Genomic DNA, 27403 nt, shown 5'->3' on the forward strand with positions numbered 1-27403 from the left:
CTGTAAAGTGGGGGTAATAAGGATCAATGAGATAGTGAAAGCGAAAGTGCTTTGTAAATTGTAAAGCTCTGGAGAGAGTAAGGGGTCTTTTATTTATTTAGAACTGAAGGCGCAAGACTGTAGCTGCCCAGGGCCAGGCCACCCGCACAGCCCGAGAGCTGGGAGAAGTCAGATTTAAAAGCCACCACGGCTCAGCGATGGAAGGATTAGGAAAATAAAAGAAACAAAAAATCTTTGACATTTTTTGCGGATGGTATAATTATTTATATAGAAAATCTAAGAGGTTCTACAGGCATGTTATTAGGGTTCTTAAGAGAGATCAGCAAGGTTGTTGGACAAAAGTTAATATCCAAATATAAATAAAATACGAACTCCAACAGTGTTTCTATACACTAACAGTAATTTTGTAGAAGCTGTAACATCTTTTAAAAAATAAATCACTGGGGCGCCTGGGTGGCTCAGTAGGTTAAAGCCTCTGCCTTCAGCTCAGGTCATGATCTCAGAGTCCTGGGGTTCTGGGATCGAGCCCTGCATCGGGCTCTCTGCTCAACGGGAAGCCTGCTTCCTCCTCTCTCTCTGCCTACCTCTCTGCCTACTTGTGATCTCTCTCTCTGTTAAATAAATAAATAAAATCTTTAAAAAAAATCATTAACACTAAAATTAAAATTGTACAGAACCCCAAAAAAACTCACAGATACTTATGAAGCAAAACGATAGGTTGTAAAACTATAAAAAACCATAGGCTTTAAAAGGAGTAAGTGGAGAGAAGTAGTCAATTTAGGGATGAGATTCTTAATGTCAGAAAGACAATTCTCTCCATATTAAACTTCTGATTCAATGCGAGTTCAATGAATATCCCAGTAGGATTTTTCAGAGAGTTAGGCAAGCCGGTTCTAAAATTCATACAGAAGAGCCAAGGACCAAGAAAAGGCTAGACAATTTAAGAAAGAATAAGCCCCTAACAAGTACCAAGACCTATTTGGAAGCGATAGTAATTAAAACAATGTGTATTGGTGCCGGGCTAGACAAAGAGATCAATAGAATAGAGAGCCCAGAACCAGATCCAAGCTTATGTGGGAAATGTGATTTATGATGTCAGTTGCATTGCAACTCAGTGAGAGGGAAAAGACTAATAAAAAGTGTTGTGACAGTCGGCTTTTCGAATGAAAAATTCTCACACCATCCATAAATATTAATTCCAGATGGATTAAAGACCTAAAAGTGAAAGAAACAAAACTTCAAAATACTAAGAAAATGTAGGCAATCTCAGGATAGGAAAAGAGTTCTCAGACAAGACGCAAGTCACAAAAGATTGATTGATTTTACTATATTACATAAAAAAGGAAAAGAAAAGAAAAAGCTTTCTGGTATAAAATTATAAACAAAGTTACAAGACAAGCAACAGCCTGGGTGACCATGTCAGCCGCATGTGAAACAGACAAAAGGACCTGAAAACAATGTAGCGTGTGCAACTGTACTAAAAAAAATATTAGAATTAAAGATAAACAACTAAAAGGTTAGTATCCAAGATATATAAAGAACTCCTACAAATCAAGGAAAGCCCAGACCTTTTGCGTGCCACCCTAAATAGCATTCCTTTCCTTCTTCCCTGATAATGGAACCTTGGTCTGATTCAGGAATCCAGAGTCTAGGCTTTTGGGGAGGCTGGGTTAGCTGCATTGGGTGAATGGTGATTGGTCTAAATATAGTACAATAATTCAGTTCCTCTGGTCAGTGATTGGTTTAAGTATGGACACATATGGAGACCGGAGACCAGAAGGGAGATCTGCTCTGGGGCCTCTGGGAAAGATACACTGGGAAGAAAATGTCCCCTTTCTTCTACCTCTGGACATTTTCTGCACAAGAAAACTGAGGGGAGGCCACCACTGTGGACAATTGAGGGGACTGGTCTAATATGCAAGCCAACACAATGAGGAGGATTTTGTGGAAAGATGGGAAGAACCTGGTTCTTGATGGTCAGAGCTGAGATTCTGAATTTAACCAACCCTAAGACTTCTTGTTATGTGAGATCATAAAATTCCTTTTTTGCTTAAACCACATCTAGTTGGGGTTTCTATAATTCATATCAAGCCAGAGGGGCGCCTGAGTGGCTCAGCTCAGTCCTTAAGCGTCTGCTTTGGGCTTGGGTCACGGTCCCAAGGTCCTGGGATCGAGTCCCGCATCCAGCTCCCTGCTCAGCGGGGAGTCTGCTTCTTTCTCTCCCAGCACCCTGCTTGTGTTCCCTCTCTCGCTGGCTCTATCAAATAAATAAATAAATAATTTAAAATATAGAAAGATAGATAGATAGATAGATAGAGGGTTCACTATCAATCAATCAAGATAGATAGATACTCTCACAAGAGCAGATGTGGGCAAGGATGTGGCCAGACGGGATGCCCCGTACAAGGCTGGTAGCAAGAGCATAAAGGGGAGCTGTCGCTGGAAAGAGTGGTCAGACAGAGCTAGCCAAGTAGAAAGTGTGCCTGCCCACAAGCCTGTCTCCCTGCTCCGAGGTGTCTGCTCTCCAGTGGCTTCACGCCTGTACAAGGGTGCTCACCACAGTCCCGTTTATGACGGCAGAACACAGCAACACGCCCAGTGCCCTTCAGTGGAGGAACCGATAAATGAACGGTGGCTTACCTCCACAATGAAATACCAAACACAAGTTAAAGTGAAGGAATCAAAGTCACAGGTATCACCAGTGTGACTCTATTGGGAAAAACACACCGAATGGAAAAAAAAACGAGGCAAGTAAGGTGGTTGTTTTGTACATATTAATAACACAGAAAGTATTACTGTCTGCTAGTTTTGCAATATTTCAGTGCATAGGGAAAACATCAAATTATGGGCTAGACTTACGAAGGAAGGGAATGCTGATGCTAGAGCTTGGATCAATCTTGAGGTTATTATGCTAAGCGAAATAAGCCAGGCACAGAGGAACAAATGCTATGTGATTCTCCTTGCATGAGGTACCAAGAGTTGTCATATTCATAGATGCAGGAAGTAGGATGGAGGTTGCCAGGGGCTGGGGGGAGGAAGACATGGAGAGTCGGTGTTTAACGGGCATGGAGTTTCAGTTGGGAAGATGAGAAAGTTCTGGAGATGGATGGTGGTGATGGTAGCACAGCAATGGGAATGTCCTTTGCGCTACTGGACACCGAAAATGATTAAAAGAGCAAATTTTGTGTTATTTTACAGTTAAAAATAATAATAACAATAGTGGCACCTGGGTGGCTCAGTCAGTTAAGTGTCTGATTTCAGCTCTGGTCGTGATCTCAGGGTCCTGGGATGGAAGCCCTCACTTTGTGGGGCTCCCCGCTCGGTGGGGGGGAATCTGCTTGTCCCTCTGCCCCTCCCCCTGCTCACACGCAAGTGCTGTCGCTCTCTCATAAATAATAAATACAATCTTTAAATAATAATAATAAATTATGGACGATAGAAAGTGCATCCTGGGGCACCTGGGTGGCTCAGCGGGTTAAGCCTCTGCCTTCGGCTCAGATCATGGTCTCAGGGTCCTGGGATCTAGCCCCGCATCAGGCTCTCTGCTCAGTAGGGAGCCTGCTTACCCTCTGTCTCTTCCTGCCTCTCTGCCTACTTGTGATCTCTCTCTCTCTGTCAAATAATAAATAAATAAATAAATAAATAAATAAGGTGCATCCCAAATTTGTGATAGTAGGTATAGTAGACAATGGGACCAAGACAAAGAGAAAGAACCAACTTTCATGCCCTTTCCTATGAAAGAAACTGAAGCAAAAATGACACAATGCTAGCATTTATAAATTCTTTTTTTTTTTAAGATTTTATTTATTTATTTGAGAGAGCGTGAGAGAAAGCATGAGTAGGGGCAGGGAAGTAGGATGAGCAGACACTCCAAAGAGCAGGAAGCCTGACTCAGGACTTGATCCCAGGACTCCAGGATCATGACCTGGGCTGAAGGCAAGCGCTTAACCCACTGAGCCACCCAGGCACCCTGGTATTTTAAAATTCTCTTTATTATGTGATTCTCTGAACTTTTCTTACTTTTGAAGAAACTTTCCAAACTAAAATGAATATAACAGATATATATCGTATGTATATGCATGCTTTTTTTTAAAGAAAGAAGAGTTGTCTCAAAGAGTGCTGCTCTGAAGTGGCAGGATTTGTCCCCTCAAGGTCACCTCAAGTACAAGGGGTTGAGTGTAGGAGATGGGAGGGCTGTGGCCTCTGGAGGTTGCTGCTGTTCAGGTACCATGCGGCACTGAGCCTGGCAGTGCCAGTCGGGAAAGGAGCTGGTCTGGGCAAGACGCTCTTCGCCTGGCCCCAGAGCAGGTGAGACAAAGGCTCTTGGAGGAAAGTAACTCAGAGCCAGTCTCCTCCACAGGCACCCACTGCTCAAGATCCAGAGAGCAGATGAAAAATAGAAACCACCATCAAAACACAGGAATGTATATTATTAGCAGTTGGAGCCAGCAGTAGAAAGAGTCCTTCGAATCTGCTGATGACAAACTATATTGCCCAATCTTTCCGGGTAATTTTTTCTTTGACCTCCCTGCATATCTCCGGAGCTACCACAGCTATGGCTGTCTGGGTTGCAAAATACATATTTACAGGCCCTGTAAGCCTGGCTAAATATAGGCTTTCTTTAAAGGCAACTGATGAGTTGGAGAAATCTTTCCTGTGTCCCACCCCTTCCCCACATCCCAACACACACACACACACACACACACACACACAAACACACACACCCTGACTCCTCCTTCTATGGGTGGATCCCAAGGGACCCCTGTCCCTGTACAGGCAGGGGGGAGTTGAGGCACCAAGAGGCAGGAGTGAAAAGTCTTTGGCAAGTAGAGAAGAGAGGTCACCGTCTCTCCAGAAATGACCCCAGAAAATTTGGAAGAGCTGCAGGCAGGAGACGCATCTGTCTCTGATTTCCATAGACGTGACCTTAGAAGGAACCAAGAAGCCGGAAGTCTCGTGAAGGCCCACACAGAGAGGCAAACACTGACGCCCATTTGGGCCACACCTGCTCATACATGGGCACACACCTCCATGCGTGATTCCATACACTTGCTATCAGTAACAGAAGACTCACCGAGTTCCTGCTTTGTGCCAAGAGCTGTTCTGAATACATAAGGCCCTCACAGAGCTCATTTAATCACCAACTCTGTTGTCTCTGTTTTACAGATGAAGAAATTTGTTGCAGTCCCTTCACTGGGGAGTGGCAGGTTGGGAACAAAAACAGTCTGGCTCCGGGGACCCTATTCTGCTCTGCCCCACATGAAGCAGGTTAGACCTGGGGTCTCTGAGCTCAGGAGACACACTCAAAAATTCAAATTGAGCTTTTTGAGGAAATTAGGCTTGGGGAGGGGAAATGACAACCCCAGGTCACCTGGCAACCGGGTGAAGCTATGATTCAGTTCAGACCTTGTGAACCACAGCCTGGTCTTTCCTCTAAAACTGGATAAGTCACTTCCCTCTGCATGTCTCAGCCCTCCTCATTCCCCTTGGGAACGGGTCAACTAAGGGCCATGGAAGGCCCCTCCAGCACTGATATCCTGGACTTAAGTTTTCCTCTTGCAGTCATGTAACAACACATATGCCTTTCCAGCATGTTCTTATCTGCCCAAGTCCCAGGCAGAGGAGGACAGATGAAGGGGAGAGATTGGGGCAGGGACCACTGGCTCCCCACAAAATGGTCGAAGGGAAGGGTCCAGGCTAGCCTCTGCTCAGATGATTGTGGCCACAGAAACACAATGTTCAGAGGCCAAGTCTCAAGGCCCCAGGGCTGGGAAGAGAAGCCAGCCTGGCACCCAGCCCAGGCCGAGCCCAGGGCACTGAGAGCCTGGGACTTATCACAGATCTCCCTGCCTTCATCACCCGTTACACCTGGTGTTTAAAACTGGCAAGCCTTGAGAAACAGTGTCAGAGGGCCCTCATGAGATCCGGGGGTAGAAGGGAAAATAGGGAGGGGCTCTATCAGGAGAAGAGTCAAGGGCAGATTATCTCTCCCTGTAGAAGCCTCCAGCATTTTTAGCAAGGACTGGGAAAGGCATCTCCTTCCCCACACCCCTTACCTTCTGTGTTCCAGCCACTTTCCTCAGTTTATCCTTTCAGGGGCAGAGACACCAAATGACTTTTCCAAGGTCACACAGCTAGCAAGTCGTAGAACCAGGACTTGAACTCCGGCAGCCTAGCTCCTGGGTCAGCTTTGGGAAACTCGCCCTCTCTTCCAGGCTTGGTGTGGAAGGACCACCATTTTTTTCAAACTTTTTTTTTTTTTCTTAAGATTTTATTTATTTGTCAGAAAGAGAGAGCGGGAGCAAGCAGGGGAAGAGGCAGGCAGAGCAGGCAGAGGGAGAAGCAGGCTCCCGGCTGAGCAACGAGCCTGATGGATGTTGGAGTCAACCCCAGGACCCTAGGATCATGACCTGAGCCGAAGGCAGACATTTAACTGATTGAGCCACCCAGGTGCCCCAAGCACCACCATTTAAAGACCAACAGGCTACTTGGCCATCAAGGCCTTCTCCATGAAGGACAATAGAAAGGATGGTTAAGTCAGCGCGGGTTGCTGAACAGGAGAGGTGTGGATCACAGCCGAAGGAATGAAAATTAGGTTTAAACCTTTCCAGTTGGATGATGACCCCCTCAGTCTGCTCTCCTCACCCTCCTGGCAGGTGGGATTTCTGCTCCAGGCAGGCAGGGAGGGCATGGAGGAGATAATACTCCATTCCCCACCCTAGTCTCTTGCAGGCCAGCCAGCTTGGTGCCTGACCCCAGTAAAGCACTTATTGCTCCATAAAAGCTTCTTTGGGAATTCTGGCTGGGGGTGTCACTGAGCTAACCAGGAGCCCATGAAATAATAATCCCGCTCATTAGCCTCAGCCATCCAAGCTCAGGCAGACTCCACCCTCCGGCATCCCAAAGCACTTAAAAGGGTTTCTCCCTTGGAAGTCTCAGGACAAGGGAGATCTAAGCATCCCAGAAATTCTAGTTCACCCCAAGCTGCTGCTGGAGGTGTTTGGGGTCCCGGGGTCACTGGGCCTGACTGCTGGTTCTCAGCTCCTCCCCCTGCCCTTAGGAGCTGGCTTTCCCACCTGGCCAGAAGCGTGGGCCCAGACCCCTTGGGCTGGGACCAGTTAAGATGACTCACTAAAGGGTGTGGGAGATTCTGGGCAGAACACCCAGGGGCCTGCACCCTCCTCCAGTCCACACAAGAACTTCTGGGGACAAAGCCCAAACTCCCATCCCTCAACTAAGTGAGGTTTCTGTCTCCCCCAGGGGGGCCTGCGGGGGAGCAGGTTTCAAGCCTCAGACTTTGAACTTGGAAACCCAAGTCCCAAAGCTTATTGCTGAAAGGTCTTCTATAAAGGGTTAGGAGGGAGGGGAAGGTTGAGGCTGGCTTCTTCAGTCTGTCCCACCCCAAAGTATAAAATCGGGGAGGGTGAAAGGTTCTGGGAAGCTAGGCAAAGAGGCAGGTGGTACTGGAAAGCCTGAAGTCTGGGTTCATTTCCGGTCTCTACTCAGAGCCCAGATCTTCCCTCTCCCTTAGCCTCAGGATCCAATCCTGTGGTTCCAGGCCCCTCCCCATCCCAATATTCAGGATTCCCAGGCAGCTTCCCACACCCCATCCCCCACACTCTTTTGCACGTGCTAACCGGCTTATATCCCGCAAAACCCACAGACACCCCTACAGTGGAGGGGTGGGAGGATTCCCTACAACAGCCCTTCTAGGCAGGCTGGGGAGAGAGTGGGAGATTGGGATGAAGAGGAAGAGGATGGAAGAGAAGAGGGCGGGGGAGGAGGCAGAGACCGCAGGAAGGCCTGAGATGCAGGAAGCAGCTGGGAGTGGGGGGGAGGCTTTGTGCCTGAGTTGTTCTCTGGGTCCTAGGGTCCACACTGTTCATCATTTCCTGGGATCTGTGGCATGAAGTAGTGCATCTGGACCCCACGCTGTCTAGGGGGTGGACCTTAACTCCTGACCCTGACAGCTGGGGACAGGTCGGAGGCTGCCCCAGACTCCTTTCTGTGTATCATATGGGGGTTGGCGAGAGCATCACAGCAGCTTTCTGGGTTCCCAGGACAGGGAATGGGTAGTCACTACCATCTTTCTCCCTGCCTCCCTAACACACAGTTGCACACAGTGGCCAGGAGCCTTTAGATCAGAGACCCAAGCCAGAGCTCTCACTGGTGAAACTTTGACCCCAGGTCTCCAGAACCCTCCTCCCAAACGCCATCTTCCTGTTTAAGAGGCAAGGGTGCACGGGCAGGGGCTTGAGGACAGGGATTCCGCACCCCCAGCCCTGCAGCCTGGGTGCAAAGTAGACTGGTGATAGGACACCCCTTTTCAAACTGCCAAAGGGCAAAGGCCCAGCTTTGGGTTGCCACCTGGGGGATGAGGACCATTTCCTTTCTCTATTCTTCCTCCTCAACCACAAGGCCAGCAAACCTGGGCTAAACTTTCACACCTTAGAAGATTGCAAAAGGTTCTCCGGGAGAAATTGTTAAAATGCAGATTCCTGGGCCGGCCTCTGAGCTTCTGCTTCCCAAAGTTTGGAGGAGGGCCCAGAAATCTGGATTTTAAAAATTTTCAAGTGCCCAGCGATTTACATGCTGCCAGTCTTGAACCACACTGGGGAACTCCGAGAGCCTTGAAGGCAACCATCCTTTGCCCCGCCCCACTAATCTCCCTTCCCATTTGGGTAGGAGAGGGGCCCACACTGAGACCACTGGGGCTGGCTTGCCTCCCCCAATATTTGGTGGGGCTGTGCTTTTGTGGGTTGTGATGAGCCACAGTCAGAGGATGGGATGGAAGGGCTGAAGAGGACAGTCCAGGACCGGGGTGTGGGGGGGTAAGCGTCAGGCAGTCGGAGAGGGACAGGCAGCGGAGGCGATCCATTCGGGAGGAGGGGAAGGGGAGGGCTCACAGACTCCGGCCCCGGAAATCCGATCCCTTTAGGACCCAGAGGTGCCAGTCCCCCAGCGGCGGCGGCGAGAAGGGCAGCCGCTCGGTGTCGGGCAGCCGCCGCTCCGGCAGAGCCAGAGAAAGACCGAGGCTCGGGGCGCGGGGGGGAGGGAGGGAGGGAGGGTGGCGCGGCGGCAGAGCGGCCCGGGCCGGCCGAGCAGCCATGGGCGCTGGGGTGCCGGGCCCCCCGAGAGCCGAGGCCCCCGGCCGGGGTGGGGGACACCCGGACTGCCAGCCCCGCTGACACCGCCTCGGACGATGTGAGCCGGCGCCTCCGCCGCTGCTTCGCGGGCAGGGCGCGCGGTCCCACCGGCCCTGGCCGCCGCTTCTCTAATTTGGGTGGGGGCGACCGTAGCAGGCCGCTCGGGCTCTGAAAGAGGGGCTGTCTGTCTGTGGCAGCTGGATTGGGGGAGGCGACCCACACAGGGCGCTCGGAGATTTTTTTTTCCTTTTTTTTTTTTTAAGCGGGGTTAACTGTTTTTGGCAGCTTGGTTTTGGTTTGGGGGGAGCCTAAAAAAGGCCTTCCGGGGTTTCTTTTCGGGGGGGAGGGGGCGGTGGTCCCGACTTGGCCAGCCGCCTGTTGGAGGGGGGGAGCGGGAAGCGAGGGGATGCGCCCCCGTCTCCCCCCACCATGATGAAGACGGAGCCGCGGGGGCCCGGGGGTCCCCTCCGGAGCGCCTCCCCGCACCGCAGCGCCTACGAGGCGGGCATCCAGGCACTGAAGCCGCCCGAAGCGCCCGGGCCCGACGAGGCGCCCAAGGCGGCCCACCACAAGAAATATGGCTCCAACGTCCACCGCATCAAAAGTATGTTCCTGCAGATGGGCACGACGGCGGGGCCGCCGGGCGAGGCGGGCGGCGGCGCGGGCCCCACGGAGGCCCTGCGGGCGCCCGAGCGCGGCGTGCGCCTGTCGCTGCCGCGGGCCAGCAGCCTGAACGAGAACGTGGACCATAGCGCCCTGCTCAAGCTGGGCACCAGCGTGTCGGAGCGCGTGAGCCGCTTCGACTCCAAGCCCGCGCCCTCGGCGCAGCCCGCGCCGCCGCCGCACCCGCCGTCCCGGCTGCAGGAGACGCGGAAGCTGTTCGAACGAAGCGTCCCAGCGGCCGCGGGCAGCGACAAGGAGGCCGCGGCGCGGCGGCTACTGAGGCAGGAGCGCGCCGGCCTGCAGGACCGGAAGCTGGACGTCGTGGTGCGCTTCAACGGCAGCACCGAGGCGCTGGACAAGCTGGACGCCGACGCCGTGTCGCCGACGGTCAGCCAGCTCAGCGCAGTCTTTGAGAAGGCCGACTCGAGGACCGGCCTCCACCGTGGGCCCGGGCTCCCCAGGGTCGCGGCCGCCGGGGCTCCCCAGGTCAACTCGAAGCTGGTCAGTAAGCGGTCCCGGGTGTTCCAGCCGCCGCCACCGCCGCCGCCGCCGCCCGCGCCGTCGGGGGATGCGCCGGCCGAGAAGGAACGCGGCCCCGCAGGGCAGCAGCCTCCGCAGCACCGAGTGGCCCCTGCCCGGCCGCCCCCCAAGCCCCGGGAGGTGCGCAAGATTAAGCCCGTGGAGGTGGAGGAGAGCGGGGAGTCGGAGGCCGAGGCGGCGCCCGGGGAGGTGATTCAGGCGGAGGTGACGGTCCACGCGGCCCTGGAGAATGGCAGCGCCTTGGCAACCACTGCCAGCCCCGCGCGCGAGGAGCAGAAGGCCCAGGCGGCCCCCGAGGAGGCCACGGCGACCGTGGCGGCGCCTGAGAGAGGGGTGGGCAACGGCCGGGCCCCGGACGTGGCCCCCGAGGAGGCGGATGAGTCCAAGAAGGAGGACTTTTCGGAGGCGGACTTGGTGGACGTGAGCGCCTACAGTGGGCTGGGGGAGGACTCTGGGGGCAGTGCCCTGGAGGAGGACGACGAAGAAGACGAGGAGGATGGGGAGCCCCCCTATGAGCCCGAGTCGGGGTGCGTGGAGATACCGGGGCTCTCGGAAGAGGAGGACCCGGCCCCGAGCAGGAAGATCCATTTCAGCACGGCGCCCATCCAAGTAAGTGAGCCCCCCTCCCCGCCCCCGCGCCGCCCCTGCCACGTGCACGTCGTCGCCCCCGCCTCACCAGCCGGGTTTGGCAGGCTGAGTCAGCCCCTGCCACCCAGCCCCCTTCCCAGAAGTTACCACCCCGAGGGGGCGTGGGGGAGTTCCAGCTGTTTGTCAGAGGGGGACGATTTTCAGGCCCGAGATGAGGGCGGCCTGCCCTGACCTGTCCTCAGGTTCCTCTGTCTGATGCCTCGCCCTGGCTCTGCGGCACCCACATCCCCGGACACCTGCTTCCCCTTCCTCTCCCAGGCGCTCTTTCTCCGGAGGCAGGGGCTTGGGTGGTGGGAAGGGGTGTGTGTGTGTGTGTGTGTGTGTGTGTGTCCTCAGGAGACCCTCCCCACATTGGTCCTTACTCCACTGGTGGGTAGAGGTGAGGGAGCTTAGGAACACTCCCTGCGTTTCCCCTATAGAGGAGGGAGGAGCCAAGAACTTCCTAAAACGAAGGTGTAGGGGACCGCAACCCTCCTCCGTCCTGTCTATAGCCCCCACCCCAAGTTTGCAGAAGTGAAAGAGGGAAGCAGATCTTTGAGGGTGAGCTGAGCTGGGGCCATGTGACTGGGGGTGGGGGAAAGGCCTGGCACTGGGGCCCTGTTCCCTGGGGTCTGTGCTGGGCCAGCTGGGGAGGTGGAGGTGTTGGGTTCAGCAGGCAGCAGGCCCCTGGCCTGGCTCATGAAGGGGCTGGGCCCCGGGCAGGGGCAGGGCACCGGAGAGAGGGGTGGGGTGGGAAAGCCCCCAGGATGCCTGGCAGCAGCCCACATGCCTTTGCTCTTGGCTGCTGGGTAGGGCAGACCTCCCATGGCCTTGGCGAACTCCAAGTGCTCATGCCACATTCTCTGGGTGCCCTGAAAGATGGATGGGAGCTGCTCCCTTTGGGGGTCTCAGTGTCCCCAACCCCACCAGCAGTCTTAGCAGTTGGTCTGTGGCTCGTGCCAGTGCCCCGAGATCCCACAACAGTGCCGATGCAGGGGGCGGGGGGGCATCCCCGGGAAGAATTAAGAGCCCTAGGTCACCCCTGCTTCCTACCATGCTCCAGTCTTGGCTGGCACATCTAGCCTAGATAGCCCTTTCTCAGTGCCCCAGGCTGCCCAGCACCAGCTTGGCTGCACGGGGTTGCACGGGGTTGTCCAGGTCCTAGACTCTCCTAGGCCTGGACCTTGCCTTTATCCCTCCCCAGCCAAGCCCTTGTCTGTTTGCTCAAAGTTTCCATAACTGCTTCTGGACACCGAGGCTGCCCACGATTCCTCCCAGCCCTCCTAGAACATCAGCGGCTGCCCGGCTCCCCGCCCCCGCCCCAGTAGATGCCTGAAAAGGTGCTACTCCCGCTAGGCCAGCATTCCCCCTTCTGGGGCTGCGACCTTACAAGTCCTTTCTCTGCCCTCCCTGTCCTGACAGCTAAGGAACCCTGGATGGAATTGAGGATGAGGGTGTTTCTTGGGACCTGAGGAGGAGGTGGGGACCACTGAAGGAATCAGGACCCCCCATCCCCAATCCCAACCAGCACTGCCATGACCAGTTCTCTGAGCAGCCTGATCGGAGATGGAGTTTGGTCTTTCAGTCCTGGGCCTCTGACTGTCTATATTTGACACCTTACCCTGATTTTTGGGTAAAAATAGCACATGATTCGGAGCAGTGCTCCCCAACTCCCTGGTGACTGCTACTCACAGGAGTGTGGGAGCCAGTGGTCTGTGGTGCCTCCTTGGTGTGTCTGGCTTTTGGCTTTGCTGGGGATTTCCTTCTCCCCACCCTGGACAGTGGGTCCCCGTTTTTTCCCCTTCCAGCCCCCACCCTGCATTGATGCTGATTCCTGGGTCTGGTGCCCTGCGGATGACCCAGTTGTTGCCTTTATGGCGTCTTCTGCGGAGGATAGAGAGCCCAATTCCATGTTGTCACTTGGGGCAGGGGACTGGGCCCAAGCCACTGATAGGCTGGGCACATCATGGTGGGCAACGTGAGGGGCGGTCTGGGGCCTCGGAGCCTGAGTCCTGCAGGGGGCAGGGTTTGATCAGCTGAGAAGAGAGGGGCGGGCAAAGCACAGGGCAGGCTGGGAGGGCATTTTGGAGGTCACAGTGTGTCCTCTGGCTCGTGCACACGCATTGGGGAGGGGTTTGGTTGACCCAGACCACCAGATGCAAAAGCGGGCCAAAGCTGGTTTGCCAGGCCCAGGACCTGAGTGCAAGGGGGACGGAGTCACAGGTGACCCAGCCACCAGGGCTCAGCTGGGTGCAGTCTCACCCTGCCCCACCACTGGCTGAGCCAGGTGACCTTGGCAGCAGACCTGGCATCTTCTACTGTGTGCAGACTGGGTGGCCCTTCCTGCCAGGGGGTGTGGAGGCCAGATGCCCCGGATGTCAGAAGGGCAGTCCGACCCCTGCCCAGCAGATGAGGAGCTCTAAGGGCCTGAGCTTGGATTTCTTTGCTGTCTTGAAATCGAGGGCAGTGAGTGAAGTGACCACACAGGCCCCTCCCAGCCGCACTTCTCATCTCATGAAAGCCCACCGGCGAGTGAGGCTTGGGTGAAGGGGACTGGGGGATGACACCGGGTGAGCCCAGACAAAGGCTGGGACACAAGTCTGCTGCCTGCGACGGTGCCCATGGACCTGCTCCTGGAGGACAGGGAGCCCCGGCAGGGGCCTTGGGGACACGGTGCTCCACTCCAGCTGCTCAGGCCTCAGGCCTGGCTGTTTGATAGAGCTGCCCTCCTCTTCCTCGCCCCCCGCTTGGCTCCAAGTGGTGCCAACCTGTCGCTGCAGGCAGCGAAGCATGAACATGTCATGGTACCCCAAATGGCACTCATTAACCTCCCACCGAGGGTACCCCGTCTGGACCCAGAATTAGGCACTCCCCGAGAGCCCTTGCCCTAGTCTCTCTGTTCTGGAGGAGGGTTGGAATTCCTTATCTCGCTTAGAGACCCAGGAAGGAGACAGCAGAGGGGCACAGGGGACAACAAGGTAGGGCTGGCCTTGGGGCACCCAGACAGGCTGGGTTCACTGGGGACAAAGTCAGAGAGGCTGCTGCTCCCCCAGCTCCTTCCTTTCACCTGGGTACTGGCCTCTGGGCACTGGGGATAGGGGGCACACCTTGGAGCTGCTTCTCTGGAGGGAAACTGAGGTCTGGCCCTATAGGCAAGGTCATGTGGGTCTGGCGTTCTGCCCCATTCATGTCCTGCACCTCAAGGGAAGGGCTGCCCCTTTCTTGGGGGGGGTGGAGGTGACCGTTTCTGCTTCCCTCCCCCACCCCAGCCTCAACTTTAGAGGTTCAGGTCAGGTGGGTCCTGGGTGCCCCTCCATCTTCCTCTGTTTCTCTCTCTCCTCCTCCCTCCCATGTCCCCGCGTCTCACACCCCCTCCCCTCCTCTCCCCATCTGGCCTCCTCCAGGATCTTCTCCCTTCTTACTCCCCTCCTCCTGTGCCCCCTGCTCCTACTCAGCCTGTTCTTTCCACACTCCTACCGGCTGCGTCTGCCTGTCTGGCTCTCTGGGTCCCCATGTTTCCTTCTGCCCCCGTCTCTTGGTCTGCCTCAGACCTGGAGATCTGGCCTTCTGAGTCGGCTCGTTTCTCGAGGATTGCCCTTCCTTTCTTTCTACAGCAGCCGCGCTCACACCAGTTGCTGCTATGGGAGAGAATAATGGTGTGGACGTGGCTAATGTGTCCCTTTCTCCCTTGCCCCGTGGGCTGGAGCACCAGAAGGGCCTGCCGTCAGAGCTGGGGTCACGTCGGGGCAGGGGGAGGCCTGCAGCAGGACAGGAATGCCGAGGAGTGCCAGGTACCTGCTGTGGCGGCCCCTGGGCCCCAGCTCTGCCCCTGCCTCTGATGAGCGGCCCCCCTGCAGGTGTTCAGCACCTACTCCAACGAGGACTACGACCGGCGCAACGAGGACGTGGACCCCATGGCCGCCTCGGCTGAGTATGAGCTGGAGAAGCGGGTAGAGAGGCTGGAGCTGTTCCCTGTGGAGCTGGAGAAGGGTGAGAGGCAGGGGGAGGCGCAGGGGTCTCCTCTCTGGTGCCAGCCCTGCCCTGGGCCCCTGTCAGCGCCACCAGCCACACAGACTCCAGCAGCCAGAGCTGCCGCCACCCCCACCCCCGCCCCCGCCGCACCCTGCGCTCCTGTGAGTGCCAGGTCCCCAGGGCCATGCAGTGAGGGAGCAGCGGTCACGGCTCAGTATGTCCTTATACACCGCAGTAGGTGCTAGGCAGGGGCAGGAGGGGCTACGATAGCACATGGACTTGGGTCACTGGGGTCCCCAAGCAAGTTATGCTTGCGTTGAGCTCTGAAGATGGGAATTGAGGAGAGTGTGCGGGAAAGAGAGGAGGGGCTTGGTGAGATGTTGATCACCGGGGCAAGAAGGACACGCAGGGTCTCACAGACCACGTGGAGGACACTGTCTGTTCTCTCACACGGACGGGAAACTGTGGCAAGGCGTGGGCAAGGGATTTGAGAAAGACCACGTCAGGTTGTGCTATGGGGAGAAGGGTCCCAAGTGGATGGAGAGAGCCCACGGTGGTGTGGACGAGTTGCTGACTGTGTGGGGACTGGGTGTGCTCGAGAGATCCTTGGGAGGTAGAATCTGCAGGAGCTGGTGGTTTTTGGGCTCTGGCCGAGACAGTGAGGGGGAGAGAGGAATCCAGGTGACTCGGAGGCCCCAGGAGGGAGTGGCTGGCAGGAAGAGCCTGTTGGTGGGGGAAGATAAGAGTTTGGATGTCAGAGCCCATAAGACAGGAGGGGACAGCTCTGGAGAGAAGAGCAGGAGGTCTTGGGTCATGGAGACTCCATGGATGAGTCTGCATAGAGAAGAATCCCATTGTGGCTACCCCCGTGCCATTCCACCCCTCTCTGCCTCTCATCTCTGTATACAGTTATCTCTGGCACCCTGCCACCGCCCCCCCACTCCGCCCCGGGGCCAATCGCCACATACCCTGCTGCTCATGTGTTCTTGCAAGGGGCAAAGGGCAGGGGGCGAACCAGGAGCTTCCCAGTTGGTTTGGCAAAGATGGGGTGGACAGGACGGTGTCCCTCCCCAGTTGTGGACCTCCCCTAAGTGTGGGGACCGCTGCTTGAGGTCGGGCCATGCCCTGGGGTGAGGCGCGGGATGGGGGACCTCTCACTCTGTCCCCTGCAAGCCCTGGCTGGGATGCCTAACCTCACCCTCACCCCCCAACACCCAACTATCCTGACTTTCTCCTCCACAGACTCCGAGGGCCTGGGCATTAGCATCATCGGCATGGGGGCTGGGGCCGACATGGGCCTGGAGAAGCTGGGCATCTTCGTGAAGACGGTGACCGAGGGCGGTGCGGCCCACCGGGACGGCAGGTACCCCCACCCCCTCTCCTGTCTGCTGCAGGCCGCCCATAGAGCTGGGAGGGTCCCCTATCTCTTTGGGGCTCAGGTGTGGGTAGAGCCTTCCAGAGTCCCGTGCGGGTCCAGGGGTTGAGGCAGCCAACAAACCCAGTGGGACCCCTGCCCTCGTGGCGCTTACATTCTTTGGAGGGTGGGAAGGGGGCTGTGCAGAGGCGTCGTATGCCCTGGTTTGGGGCTTGTGTGGGCTGTGGGAGGAAGAGCATGGCCCCGGTGTGGCTTCCTGGTGGATACCTCTGAACTTTTTTCTTTTTAAATTTTATTTCCACTCAGCAAATACTGAGTCACTGGCTCTGGGGTGGGGCTGGAGGCAGGCCCAGGGGAGTCAGTGACGACTTCCCTGGCCCTCAGGAAGTATGCGCTGTGGTAAGGCAGACACACATCCAAGTGGACACACAGAAAATGTGGGAAAAGTTTGTGGGGGGGGGCGTGAATGCATAAAAAGCAGGACTTGCTCTCTCTGGATAGCAGGGAAGGCTTCCTGGAGGAAGTGACGTTGGCCCTAAGGCCTGAGGATGAGCAGGACGCAGTTAGGTTGAGGGAGTAGAATGTGTGAAAGGTTCCAGGAAGGGGACTGAAAGCAGGCAGGCATGCCGGAGCCTCGAGAGCAAAGGGGGGTCCAGGTGTGTGGCCTGCCCACAGGGGAGGCTGCTCCTTGTGTGTGCGCATATTTGAGCACGCAGGTCTGTGTTTGGCCTCTGAGGCTGGAGGGGCCAGAAGGTTCCGGGAGGGCCTCCTGGAGCCCTGGATAGCCCAGTGACCCCTCTGTGGGCCACTCCACTGCGTATGTGTCAAGGGGGGAAGGGGGAAGGGCTTTGGGGCATCCCCAGGGTTGGTATAAGTTGGCAGTTGGTATCAGAGGTGCCTTGTGGGGGCACTTTCAAACCCAGACCCCCTCCGTATGACAAAGACAATTGGGTGTCCCTGTGGGGCTGGGTGACTTTGGGGTCGTGTTGCTAGAGCTTCTGCCTGCTGTGGCCCAGGTGGCATGAGGGGTGGACAAAAGGATGGTGACAGCCAGTGCTCTTTCACTTACCCCCCTACCCCCAGTTTGGACTCCCAGAGCCGTTCCTGTGGTCACCTGTTGGCTGTTGGCCGCCTGGGGAGTGTGTGCACACGGGAGAGAGGGCCCGTGTGCGGGGCGCCATGGGGAGAGCCACTCACAATAGGCCGAAGCAGAGGAGCCCTGAGAGAAGGCCTGGAGTTCACAGGGGGTGGTAGTGGAGGAAGGAGATGGCCAGGGGTCCTGCCGCCCCCCCACCTCTTTCCTTCTGGGGTGGAGAACCAGGACTTCTGCTGCCGCACCAAGCACGTGGTGGGGCTGTCTCGGGGTGCGGCGAGCACAAGAGTGTGCCATGGGGCTCTCAGGCATCTGGGAGAAAATCTGCAGACCCGTAAGAGGACTGTGTGTCTACCTGTGCTTTGGACGTGCGTGGTGGCCATGAATTCTGTGGGTGTCACACTGCTCTGTTGGGTGTGATGGTGGAGGGCACAAGGGTGTGATTATCACAGGAAGTGTGCTTAGTCCCGCCTGCCTGTGTCGGATTTGCTTGCCCAGGTCTCACTGCCCGGTGGCGGGTCTGGCTGATCCCTGACCCTCTGGCCCCATGCACTTTGCGCCAGTTAGACAAAGTACCAGGACCCAGTGGGGACTGAGCCTCGGCTTTCTGACGGAGGGAGACCACTGCTCCCTCCGCTCCCGTTCCTGTGGCAGCCCCCCCCTAACCAGTGTGGCCTCTCCCAGGATCCAAGTGAATGATCTCCTGGTGGAGGTGGATGGCACGAGTCTGGTTGGAGTGACCCAGAGCTTCGCAGCCTCCGTGCTCCGGAATACCAAGGGTCGCGTGCGGTAAGGGCCGGGAGAGCCCGGCTGGGTGGGGAGTGGGAGCAGACTGGAGGCCTGGCCCTCATTCCGCCTCCCTGCCCGCCTGCCCACACCCAGACAGGGTTCTAGGTGGTCCACCTCATAGAGGAGCTTCCATGGCCTTCCTGCCTGAAGGAACAGCCGTGCCCACAGCCCCGGCCCACGCCCGCCATCCTCTCCCAAGCCCCTGAGTGCTGCTGGCCACCGGCACTTGGGCTTCAAGGCCTGTGGTCTGCTGTGCCTCCAGATTGGTCTCCTTCCCCTGCCTGCCTGTGACCCACTCACTGGAGAACTGAAATGTGCTGGGAGAATGCCAACCAAATTGGGGTCCCCACACCAGGCACTTCATCCTTCCCTCCTCACCAGCTGTGTAATCCTGGGAGGACTCGCCTCCCTGGGGCCTGTCAACCGAGGGAACTGGGTTTGAGGCTCCTTGGGTCTCTCTCTGGCATAACACTCAGGGACCACTCCCAGCCCTCTCCAAAAGGGGCATTGCCCCCAGGAAAGGGTGGTAGAGAGAAACAGGATGTGGGTGGCCGAGGAGAGGAGGGGCTAGTGCCTGGAAGTTCCACTATTTCCTCTCCATCCTAATCTCCACTCACCATCTTCCCGCCCCTTCCTGAAGCCTGGAGGTTTGGAGCTCCCACAGGACACCCTGCCGCAGCCCCAGGGCAGGGGAATGGGGAAGCAGGCTAATGGGATGGCAGCTGGGAAGGCCCTGCCTTGTTTTCTACCCTGTGTTGGAGGGAGAGCCCTCGGCCCTGGCAGTCCCTGAGTGCCTCTCCCATGCAGCCCAGCAGGGGGTTTGACTGACACCACCCCTCCCCCAAACCTGGCAGTGAGGGTTAGTGGGCCTTCTGGCTGTCCAGGGAAGGAAACCCAAGAAGGGCCCCCAGCTCCCCCATTCATTATTAATACTCTCGGGCCTCTGGACTCAGCCCTCTCATTTCCCCTCCCTTGGGAGGGTCTGGGTGTGGAGAGGAGAACACCAGCAGGGAGGATGGTATCACCAGCAGAAGACAGAGGCAAGGGGATGACGCTCGTGCCCCTGCAGGTTTATGATTGGCCGGGAGCGTCCAGGCGAGCAGAGCGAGGTGGCCCAGCTAATTCAACAGACCCTGGAACAGGAGCGATGGCAGCGGGAGATGATGGAGCAGAGATACGCCCAGTATGGGGAGGACGACGAGGAGGTAGGGACTCCCGTCAAGGCTGGCATTATCATCGCCCCCTGGTGGCTGGACGGAACATTACACCCATCCTGCCTCTGCCGCTTTCCCAAGGCTCCTGAAGGAGGCCAGGACACCTTGCCCTATCCTGGGGGAGTCCCCAGGCTGAGGGAAGAGATGCAGACCCTTCCTTCAAAGAGTCCTTAGTCTGACGGGCGAGTCATACTCTGTCTTCAGAGAGCCTTCCTGCTCCTACAAAAAGACACGGTTGTCTCAGAGTTCCTGCTCTGAGGGGATGGCATGGCCTCTACCCTCGGGGGAACTAATCTGAAGGAGGCAGCTCCAAACCCCAGAGGACCCGCAGCATGAGGGGGGAAAAGCACAGACTCTTTCTTCAGGGGTCCCAGTCTCATGGGGGAGCTACCTGTGCCTTCAGGGGACTCCCTGGGCTGTTGGGGTAAGACAGACCACACTACCGGTATGGCCCCAGCCTGATGGGGGAGGTATGACCCACAGCCTTGAGTAGCTCCCAGTCTGACGCGAACGGGCTGTGGCCAGTCTCAGCCCAGCTCGTCAGGGCTCAGGGAGGCTGAGGTGGGCAGGGCACACAGCCTCCACGCTCCCTTTGCAGACAGGAGAATATGCTACCGACGAAGATGAGGAGCTGAGTCCCACGTTCCCGGGTGGTGAGATGGCCATCGAGGTGTTTGAGCTGGCGGAAAACGAGGATGCCTTGTCCCCTGTGGACATGGAGCCCGAGAAGCTGGTGCACAAGTTCAAGGAGGTGGGAAGAGGGCGTCCCTGGGGTGGTGGAGGGCAGAGGCAGGCCTTGACCCAGCCAGAGCCAAGTGCCTGCCTCTCTGCCCCCATAGCTCCAGATCAAGCACGCTGTGACTGAGGCAGAGATCCAGCAGCTGAAAAGGAAGGTAAGAATGAGGGGGAGTGAGGGCTGGGGGGATAGCCCCCCCCCCGGCCTTACCCCTGCAGACACTGGCACTGTTGGTCACCCACAGAGACACAGAACAAGCTCCTCTAAGGCAGGGGAGCCTAGTGTTAAAAGCTTGAGCTCTGGACCCCTGTGTGCCACCATCCGCTTGCTGCTCTGGGCCTGTCTCCTGCCTCATAGAATGGGATGGTAACAGTGCCTTCCATTGTGAGAATTCAATGAGATAACACATATGAAATCCTTGGCATAGCACCTGGTTTGTAAAAGGTGCTGAATAAGAAGTCAAGCTATCACCTGTTAGACCAAGGGACACCAGGTCACCGTAGATGTCCTCCCACTCTGGCTGTCCTACATCCGTCCTCTACAAGCAGGCCCAGCAATCAGTGTAAACTACCCAGATACACCGACCCATGCCAGCCTGGACCCCAGGCCTGCTCGCCAAGATGTCTGGAGACACCCGCTCCTTGTCACATGGAGACAGCGGACCCAGGCCTCGCATGACACGATACCCGGGAGCAGCAGCCCGGACACGTAGAGGCATAGACCCCTTCTTCTTCCATCGGCTGTGAGACGCATGGGCATAGCCGTCTCTCTGGAAGAGTGTCACAGGCCTTGTGCATTCTCGTGGAGGGGCCGGTGCTGACCCACCCAGATGGGGACGCTCCTGACACACAGAAACACATGTATGTGCCACGCACTGACACTGGAAGCATGTTGGGCGCTCGCCAGAATGCTGATCTGCACACTTTCTGTTACATCCTGCATTGGGCCCCTGCTGAGCCTGGACACGAGGCGTCCCAACTGCCACAGGGCTTCCAGTGTAGCAGGGACAGATAGCTCGTGGGGGCTGCGCGGCCATGGCCCACCCACCACATGGAGACAGGCAAGGTCACAGCTGAGCCTTGGTGGGAGCAGCCAAGCAGGGTTTAGTGACTGAGGCTGAGGAAGGGCACCCCTGCCCCCGTTGGGGGAGAGGCTGAGTCTGGAGGAGGCCCGCTGGCTGTGGCAGCCATTCCTGTGGGGATCAGGTAGGGGCTGTGGCTGGCAGGGTTGGGACTCCCCACAAAGGACTCTGGCTTTGGTCTTCCACTCAGAGGCCCTGGCGGTGTCCTTGGGGGAGTGGTGGCTGGGGTTGCCTGGAGGGCAGGCAGGGGGTATGGAGAGGAACGGCGGGTTGGAGCTGGTTTCTGAAGTTGAGATGATAGGCCACGCTCCTGAGTGGTTGCCGAGTGGGAAGGGGGTTGGGGGGGTCAAAGGCCTATTCCTCCTTTTTGACTTGTAGACACTGCCTGCCAAGTGCCACGCACCACTCCTATCCCTGCAGGGCACAGAAGCCAATTTGATCCCTGCCCTTGTGTAGCTTAGTGCGCATGTGGCTGGCGGCTGTCGGCTGGCGGGACCCTTATCAGCGGACATGGGGTTCTGCAGGAGAGTGCAGAGCTGCTGAGCTCCTACAGCAGGGGAGGAGGGGCTGATCCAGCCAAGGGGCTATGTGCGGAAGGAGATGGTGCTGGAGGGCATCACAGGAGACTTCTGTGGGGACGTGATGCACTGAACAGGGAGAGCAGAGGGCTGAGCTGGTGGAAACTAATGAGCATGGGGTGGGAAGGAAGGACAGTGGGGACATTACAGGTAGAGGGAATGGTATGGGCAAAGGCCCTGTGGCCAGAGGGAAGCGGGCAGTTCTGAGGGTCTGTGGGAAGGCCCATGTGTCTGGGGTACAGACAGCAAGTGGCATTTGCAGCCTGTGAGGTTGGAGGGACAAGCTGAGTGCCATTGTGGCAGTGAGATCATGGAAAGGAGGACTAGGTTTGTGCAGGTGGGGTCGGGTTTGGGGCATGGTACCTGTGAGGTGCTGGGAGATGAGGTGGGAGAGGAGCCAGGATTGTGGAGGAAGCCACAGAGACAGGGACTGGTCAGCAGAGCCAGAGAGGCAAAGGGGACAGAGGGCAATGGTGACCCTCCTCTGGCCTGCTCTTTCACATGTACCGTCTTCCTGGAGCCCTGTGAGCTTGGCAAGGCAGGGACAGGTCCCATTTCACAGATGGGAAGACTGAGGCTTAAGACAGAAGTTGCCTTGCCCCAGGTCACAGAGTCAGTGACTAATCTGGGCCTCTTGCCTGACAGGAGCGTGCTACAGTGTAGGGGTCCTGGCTAGGGGCTCTGCGGCTGAGCCCCCACTTCTTTCCTCTCCAGCTTTTAGTTCTCAGGCTCAGCTAAGGAGAGTTAGGCGTTGGAGGGGGAGTGGGCTCTCCATCAGTGGGAGTCACCCAGATGGGGGCGCTCCTCAGGTCCCTGTGGCCGCCACCAGTCCATAGCCCCTCCTTCCTCCCTCAGCTGCAGAGCCTAGAGCAGGAGAAGGGGCGGTGGCGGGTGGAAAAGGCCCAGCTGGAGCAGAGCGTGGAGGAGAACAAGGAGCGCATGGAAAAGCTGGAGGGCTACTGGGGCGAGGCCCAGAGCCTGTGCCAAGCTGTGGACGAGCACCTGCGGGAGACCCAGGCCCAGTACCAGGCCCTGGAGCGCAAGTACAGCAAAGCCAAGCGCCTCATCAAGGACTACCAGCAGAAGTACGTGGTCAGGGGGCTGGGAGTGGGGGAGGGTCCTGGCCCAGGGAGGACTGAGAGGCCATTAGTGGCAGCCCGTCCCCACCTCCAGCTGAGTTAGGGAGGCAAGGAGCACAGAAGTTAGAGGACCCCGTGGTGGGGGTACCTGGGCCCAGAACGACAGCAGGGAAGCCAGCACAGTCAGGCCCCAGAGGCTTTGGGAAGAGCTGGGGCCTCCCGACCTAAATAAGAGGGACAGAGCTGCCCAGGTGGGGTTGAGGACAGGGCTGAGGATCCTGAGACTCCTTGGATGGAAGTCAGACTCTACACTGTTACCCATGATCTGTCCCCTCCTAATCTCTAGGGAGATCGAGTTCCTGAAAAAGGAGACCGCACAGCGGCGGGTTCTGGAAGAGTCAGAGCTGGCTAGGAAGGAGGAGATGGACAAGCTCCTGGATAAGGTAGGCTCAGGGTGCCCCGAGGGCAGAGGCCTATGGAGGGTGCAGCAGAGAAGTCCCCCCTTTAGTCCCCTCTCTCTGCATCCTGGGGGGAGAGAGGGAGTCATGCTGTTGGCTCAGGGTCATGTCCCCCTTAGGTGGGGTCAGAAGGGGCAGGGCCCCTGCCTGGTATCCAGGCCTGACCCCCTCTCCCTTTTGTTTGCCAGATCTCAGAACTGGAAGGAAACCTGCAAACACTGAGGAATTCCAATTCTACTTAACAGGAATCATTCCTTGACCGGACAATAATTAATCCCCTCCTGTTGTCCTCCCTCCCCTGTCCTCAATACTTCACCCCACCCCCTACCAGCCTGGGGACAGGTGCCCCGACTTCCCCACCCTCCACCCCACCTCCCCCAGCTTCAGGGACCAGAGGGCCTGGGCAGACAGAGGTGGCTGGAAGGACGGCCTCCTTCTTGCCCTATGGGGCTGAGGCACAGAGGCCAAGGGATGTGAGGGTTGGCCTGGGTGGTGGACGGACACAAGGACCTGCAGACCATACTGCCAGACTTTACAACCTCCAGCCTTTGTCTCTGGACTGGAATGGGGCTGGGGGCTCTCCCAGCATCTCACCACCTGGAGGCTGCTCCCTGCCCACGGGGCTCCTAGGTGGCCCCTGGGCCTCTTCACTTGAGATTCTACCTTCTTGGCCCTTTCCCTGTCCCCCATCATTGTGCTGTCTCTGTTGCATTCTGACCCTCCCGCTGGGAGGGGCTGCCTCCACACCTCCCCCAATCCTGGTCCCCCGACCCAGGAGGGATAGAGCCCACCCTTGACCCTGGAGGCTGGGCCTGGCCCTGCACTGATTTCTCATGCACCCTTCAGGAAAAGGGAAGAGTCCAGGACACCTGGTTCCCAGCTCCCCCTTTCTTGGGGCAGCAGCCCTCAATTTTTCCTTGTGCCTCCCCACCCCCAGGTGCCAAATAGCCATAACCTTCTCCTCCTCCTCCTGGAACTGTTCTGTGGCCTCCCTGGGCTCCAGGTTTCCTGGCCAAGCCTGGGAAGGCTAGGGAGGAGAGGTCAGCTTAGGGGGCCTGGCTACAGAGCCCCTGGTCGTAGGCAAGGGGAACATTTCCCACTGGAGAGCCAGGCCCTGCCCTGTCCAGGGCCACACCTGGAGGCCTTGTACTAACATCGCAGATTCAGCCTCACTGCACCCACACCCACAATTTTCCAAGGTTTTGACTGAGGGCAAAATTTTACTACTACTTATCTTTTTGGAGACCAGGGCTGCCCCACTGGCAGCCTGCTTTCTAAGTGAATCCGCTCCGTTTCCCCACTTTAACCCCAAATTGGGGCTCGGACCAAGGGAGGTGAGACCCCCCCCCCCCAGGTCCCCTCCCCATTCAGGATCCATCTCATATTGCCTCTTCCTCCTGCCCTTGCCCCAGACTGGATTTTTGTTCATTTTTTAAAAACAGACAGCCCCCATCATATCCGTTTGGGCTTCTCGTCCCCTGTAAATAGACCAAGCCATCTATCAGTATTTCTCGGCCCCCTCCCCCCCCCCGCCCCCAGACGTGCCCCTACCCCCTGAAAGAGCTGGCTGTCTCAGTACCCGGGCCCCTGTGCTTCACCTCCCCTGCCGAGGCAGAGGGAGGGGGCGGGGCCAGGTGGGCGGGGCCACAGGGCGCTTCCGGTCTCTCGGGCCAGTACCGCCCCTGCCCCCGCCCCCCCCCCCCCCCGCAGGACTGCGTCTCTGTATATAATATATATATGTATGTATTGTTCCCGGTTTTGTACGGACCATGCCCTCTGTCAGGTCGTCCCCATAAAAGCAGCCCCCAGAACCTCGCTGCCTGGTTTCTTGATTCGTGGGTGGGGGCGGCAGGGGAAGGGATAGGGTCGTCTGTCGGTGCCCCAGGTCCCCTGCTACTGGTGCCTTCTTCACTGCGAAGATCCTTCTCATGGAGATCCTGCATTTCCCGCTTTCAGCAAACTTCCTCTTTGCCACCATCTCCCCCATCAGCACCCATGCTTTGTATCTATTCCTCTTGGTTAGGGCTGGGGTTTCTAGAGCCTCCCTTAGCCCCATTGCATTGCCTCTTTTTAGGAGGCCTCTGACAAAATTCGAAGGCTGGGTTAGATATGAGACAGTAAGGTGAACCGCAGATTCCTTTCCTGAGAAGTCTAACCTCATGGGGATACGCAGCCTCTACTCTCAAAAGGTACCCTGCCTAAGGTACCTGAAGGATTCAAGGTCACCTGGGGGTGGGTGGGAGGTGAAACGTCAGAGCAGTTTTGTGCCCAGGGTTCTAGAGGATCTTTCTGTCCTAGAGAATGTAAATAGCCCCAGGCCCCTGCTCTATGCCAGCACAACTCATCGGCTCTAATAGAATGGGTCTGGCAGTCTAGATAGATGCCAGGGTCCTAAGGACAAGATTTGGTGAAGTCCCAGAGAGCAGAGAGCAGGTAGGAGGTAGGGCCAAGGCTCAGGCAGTCTCCCACACCAGCCTTGCCTTGTTTGCTCTGGGTGCTGGAGTGTGTATGTGTGAGAAAACAGAAGCATAAGGCACTTGTGCTCAGTGGCCTGGCCCCCAAAGGGATTCTAACATTCCCTTTTGCCTGAAGGAATGAAGTCCCAACATCAAGGCTCATCAAGGTCACTCCAATGGGTCCCTGAGAGCACCTGAGGTGACATCACTACCAGAACTCCACTGGCAGTCAGTACCTGAGGCAGCCACTCCCTTGAGGACAGTTTTCTCACCCAATTCTCATGTCAAGCCAAATTCAGACTTCCCACTCCTTCCTCTCAAAAATCCTAGTTCTATCCCACAGGACCAGAGAGTGACCATCCAGCCTGCCACCCCCTTTGGGGGGCATCTGGAAACCTGGGGATGGTGACCATGCCTCTCAAGGCATCTTCTCTGGGTGGCTCATCTTTGGGACACTTCTGGGAAGAAAGATCCAGATCATGGCTCCAGCCAAGAAATTCCAAGACGTGAAGTGGCTTGACCAACCTGGGTGGGAAGGTCGAAGTGGGGTGGTGATGGCTCCTGCTGGTCTGACTGGAGCTCTTTCTAGGTTGAGGTCTTGCTGCCCGCACCGCCCCCCTCCCCGCCCATCTGTCCTGTGTATCACATGAGGGGCCCACACATTGTATGTTCCAAAGGGTCGGCCCCTGTTTCTAAGCTTGAGTGTGTTGTACGGCTGGGGCGAGGCGGGGGGCGGTTTGCTTTGAGTTTCTCAGGCTTAGGATGTGACATGACCATGAGCTATGTCCACGTTTGGGGCTATGTCAAGTGGCCATGGGCAGGCCCATGGGAGGCTTGTGGCCTCAGCCCTGCCCTGTCATCTGTTCCATTCTCAGGAGTTTGAGAGGCTTTGCCACAACCCCAACACTTGCCATGGGGCGGGGGGGAATCAAATGAGGAACATTTTCTGAATTCCCTGAAGCTTGAGCATCACTAGGAACAGGGGTTCCTCTCAGATCCTATGGCCTAGAAGACATCCTCCCACAGAACCTGCCCCCGCCTCCCAGCACTGATGTTACACACCCATGAGCTCCCTATTTCCTACAGGCCTGTATAACACTCCCTCACACACTCAGATCTTACCAGAGGCCTGAAAACCATGTCCTCTTTCAAAACCCCAGACTTAACCCTGTAGGATGTCACCCAGAGTCCCCACCACCTCCCCAGATCTCCACAGCACTCCACGGCTGCCAGCAAATTCTGAAGACACACAGAGACCCCCAAACTCCCACAGGTATCCTAGGCTACCTTCAGCCCTCAAAGCTTAATAATTCCGTCTTCATCCACAGTCCCAAGACCATCCTGGCTCATAACATCACCTCCCACAGCCCCACGGAGATCTGTGACTACAGAGAGTCCAGCGGGTCCTTAGGGGACTGTCCCTACAGGCTGTACCACCCCGCTGAGCTGTGGACCCCTCTGTCCAACCTCACCATTTGCTCTTGGACAGATCGCTTTCATTCTTCAAAGTTTAACCCCCTCTTCGAACGGGGGGTGATAGAAACAACTAGGTTTATTGTGAGAGTGACATCGACAATCAGAGAAAAGTGCTTAGGG

General features: G+C 57.0%; 1 protein-coding gene across 1 annotated transcript; it reads left to right on the forward strand.

Moving 5' to 3' along the window:
- Positions 1-9099: 9099 nt before the first annotated feature.
- Positions 9100-25047, forward strand: PPP1R9B (protein phosphatase 1 regulatory subunit 9B). The gene is made up of 10 exons (XM_044248721.1): positions 9100-10958; positions 14834-14966; positions 16191-16311; positions 18101-18205; positions 19275-19410; positions 20018-20170; positions 20259-20312; positions 22670-22899; positions 23240-23336; positions 23540-25047. The coding sequence occupies exons 1-10, from the start codon at positions 9576-9578 to the stop codon at positions 23591-23593; spliced, it is 2466 nt and encodes an 821-aa protein (XP_044104656.1). The 5' UTR covers positions 9100-9575; the 3' UTR covers positions 23594-25047.
- The last annotated feature ends 2356 nt before the right edge of the window (positions 25048-27403 follow it).

This window comes from Neovison vison, chromosome 5 (genome assembly GCF_020171115.1).
Source record: "Neovison vison isolate M4711 chromosome 5, ASM_NN_V1, whole genome shotgun sequence".
NCBI lineage: Eukaryota > Metazoa > Chordata > Mammalia > Carnivora > Mustelidae > Neogale > Neogale vison.

What these genes read in the sequence shown, in the direction of transcription:
- PPP1R9B (XM_044248721.1), top strand. Translation starts at nt 9,576, where the DNA reads ATGATGAAGACGGAGCCGCGGGGGCCCGGGGGTCCCCTCCGGAGCGCC. An exon ending in TCAGCACGGCGCCCATCCAA is followed by an intron (nt 10,959 to 14,833) that starts GTAAGTGAGCCC and finishes GCCCCCCTGCAG; the next exon opens with GTGTTCAGCACCTACTCCAA. An exon ending in AATACCAAGGGTCGCGTGCG is followed by an intron (nt 18,206 to 19,274) that starts GTAAGGGCCGGG and finishes GTGCCCCTGCAG; the next exon opens with GTTTATGATTGGCCGGGAGC.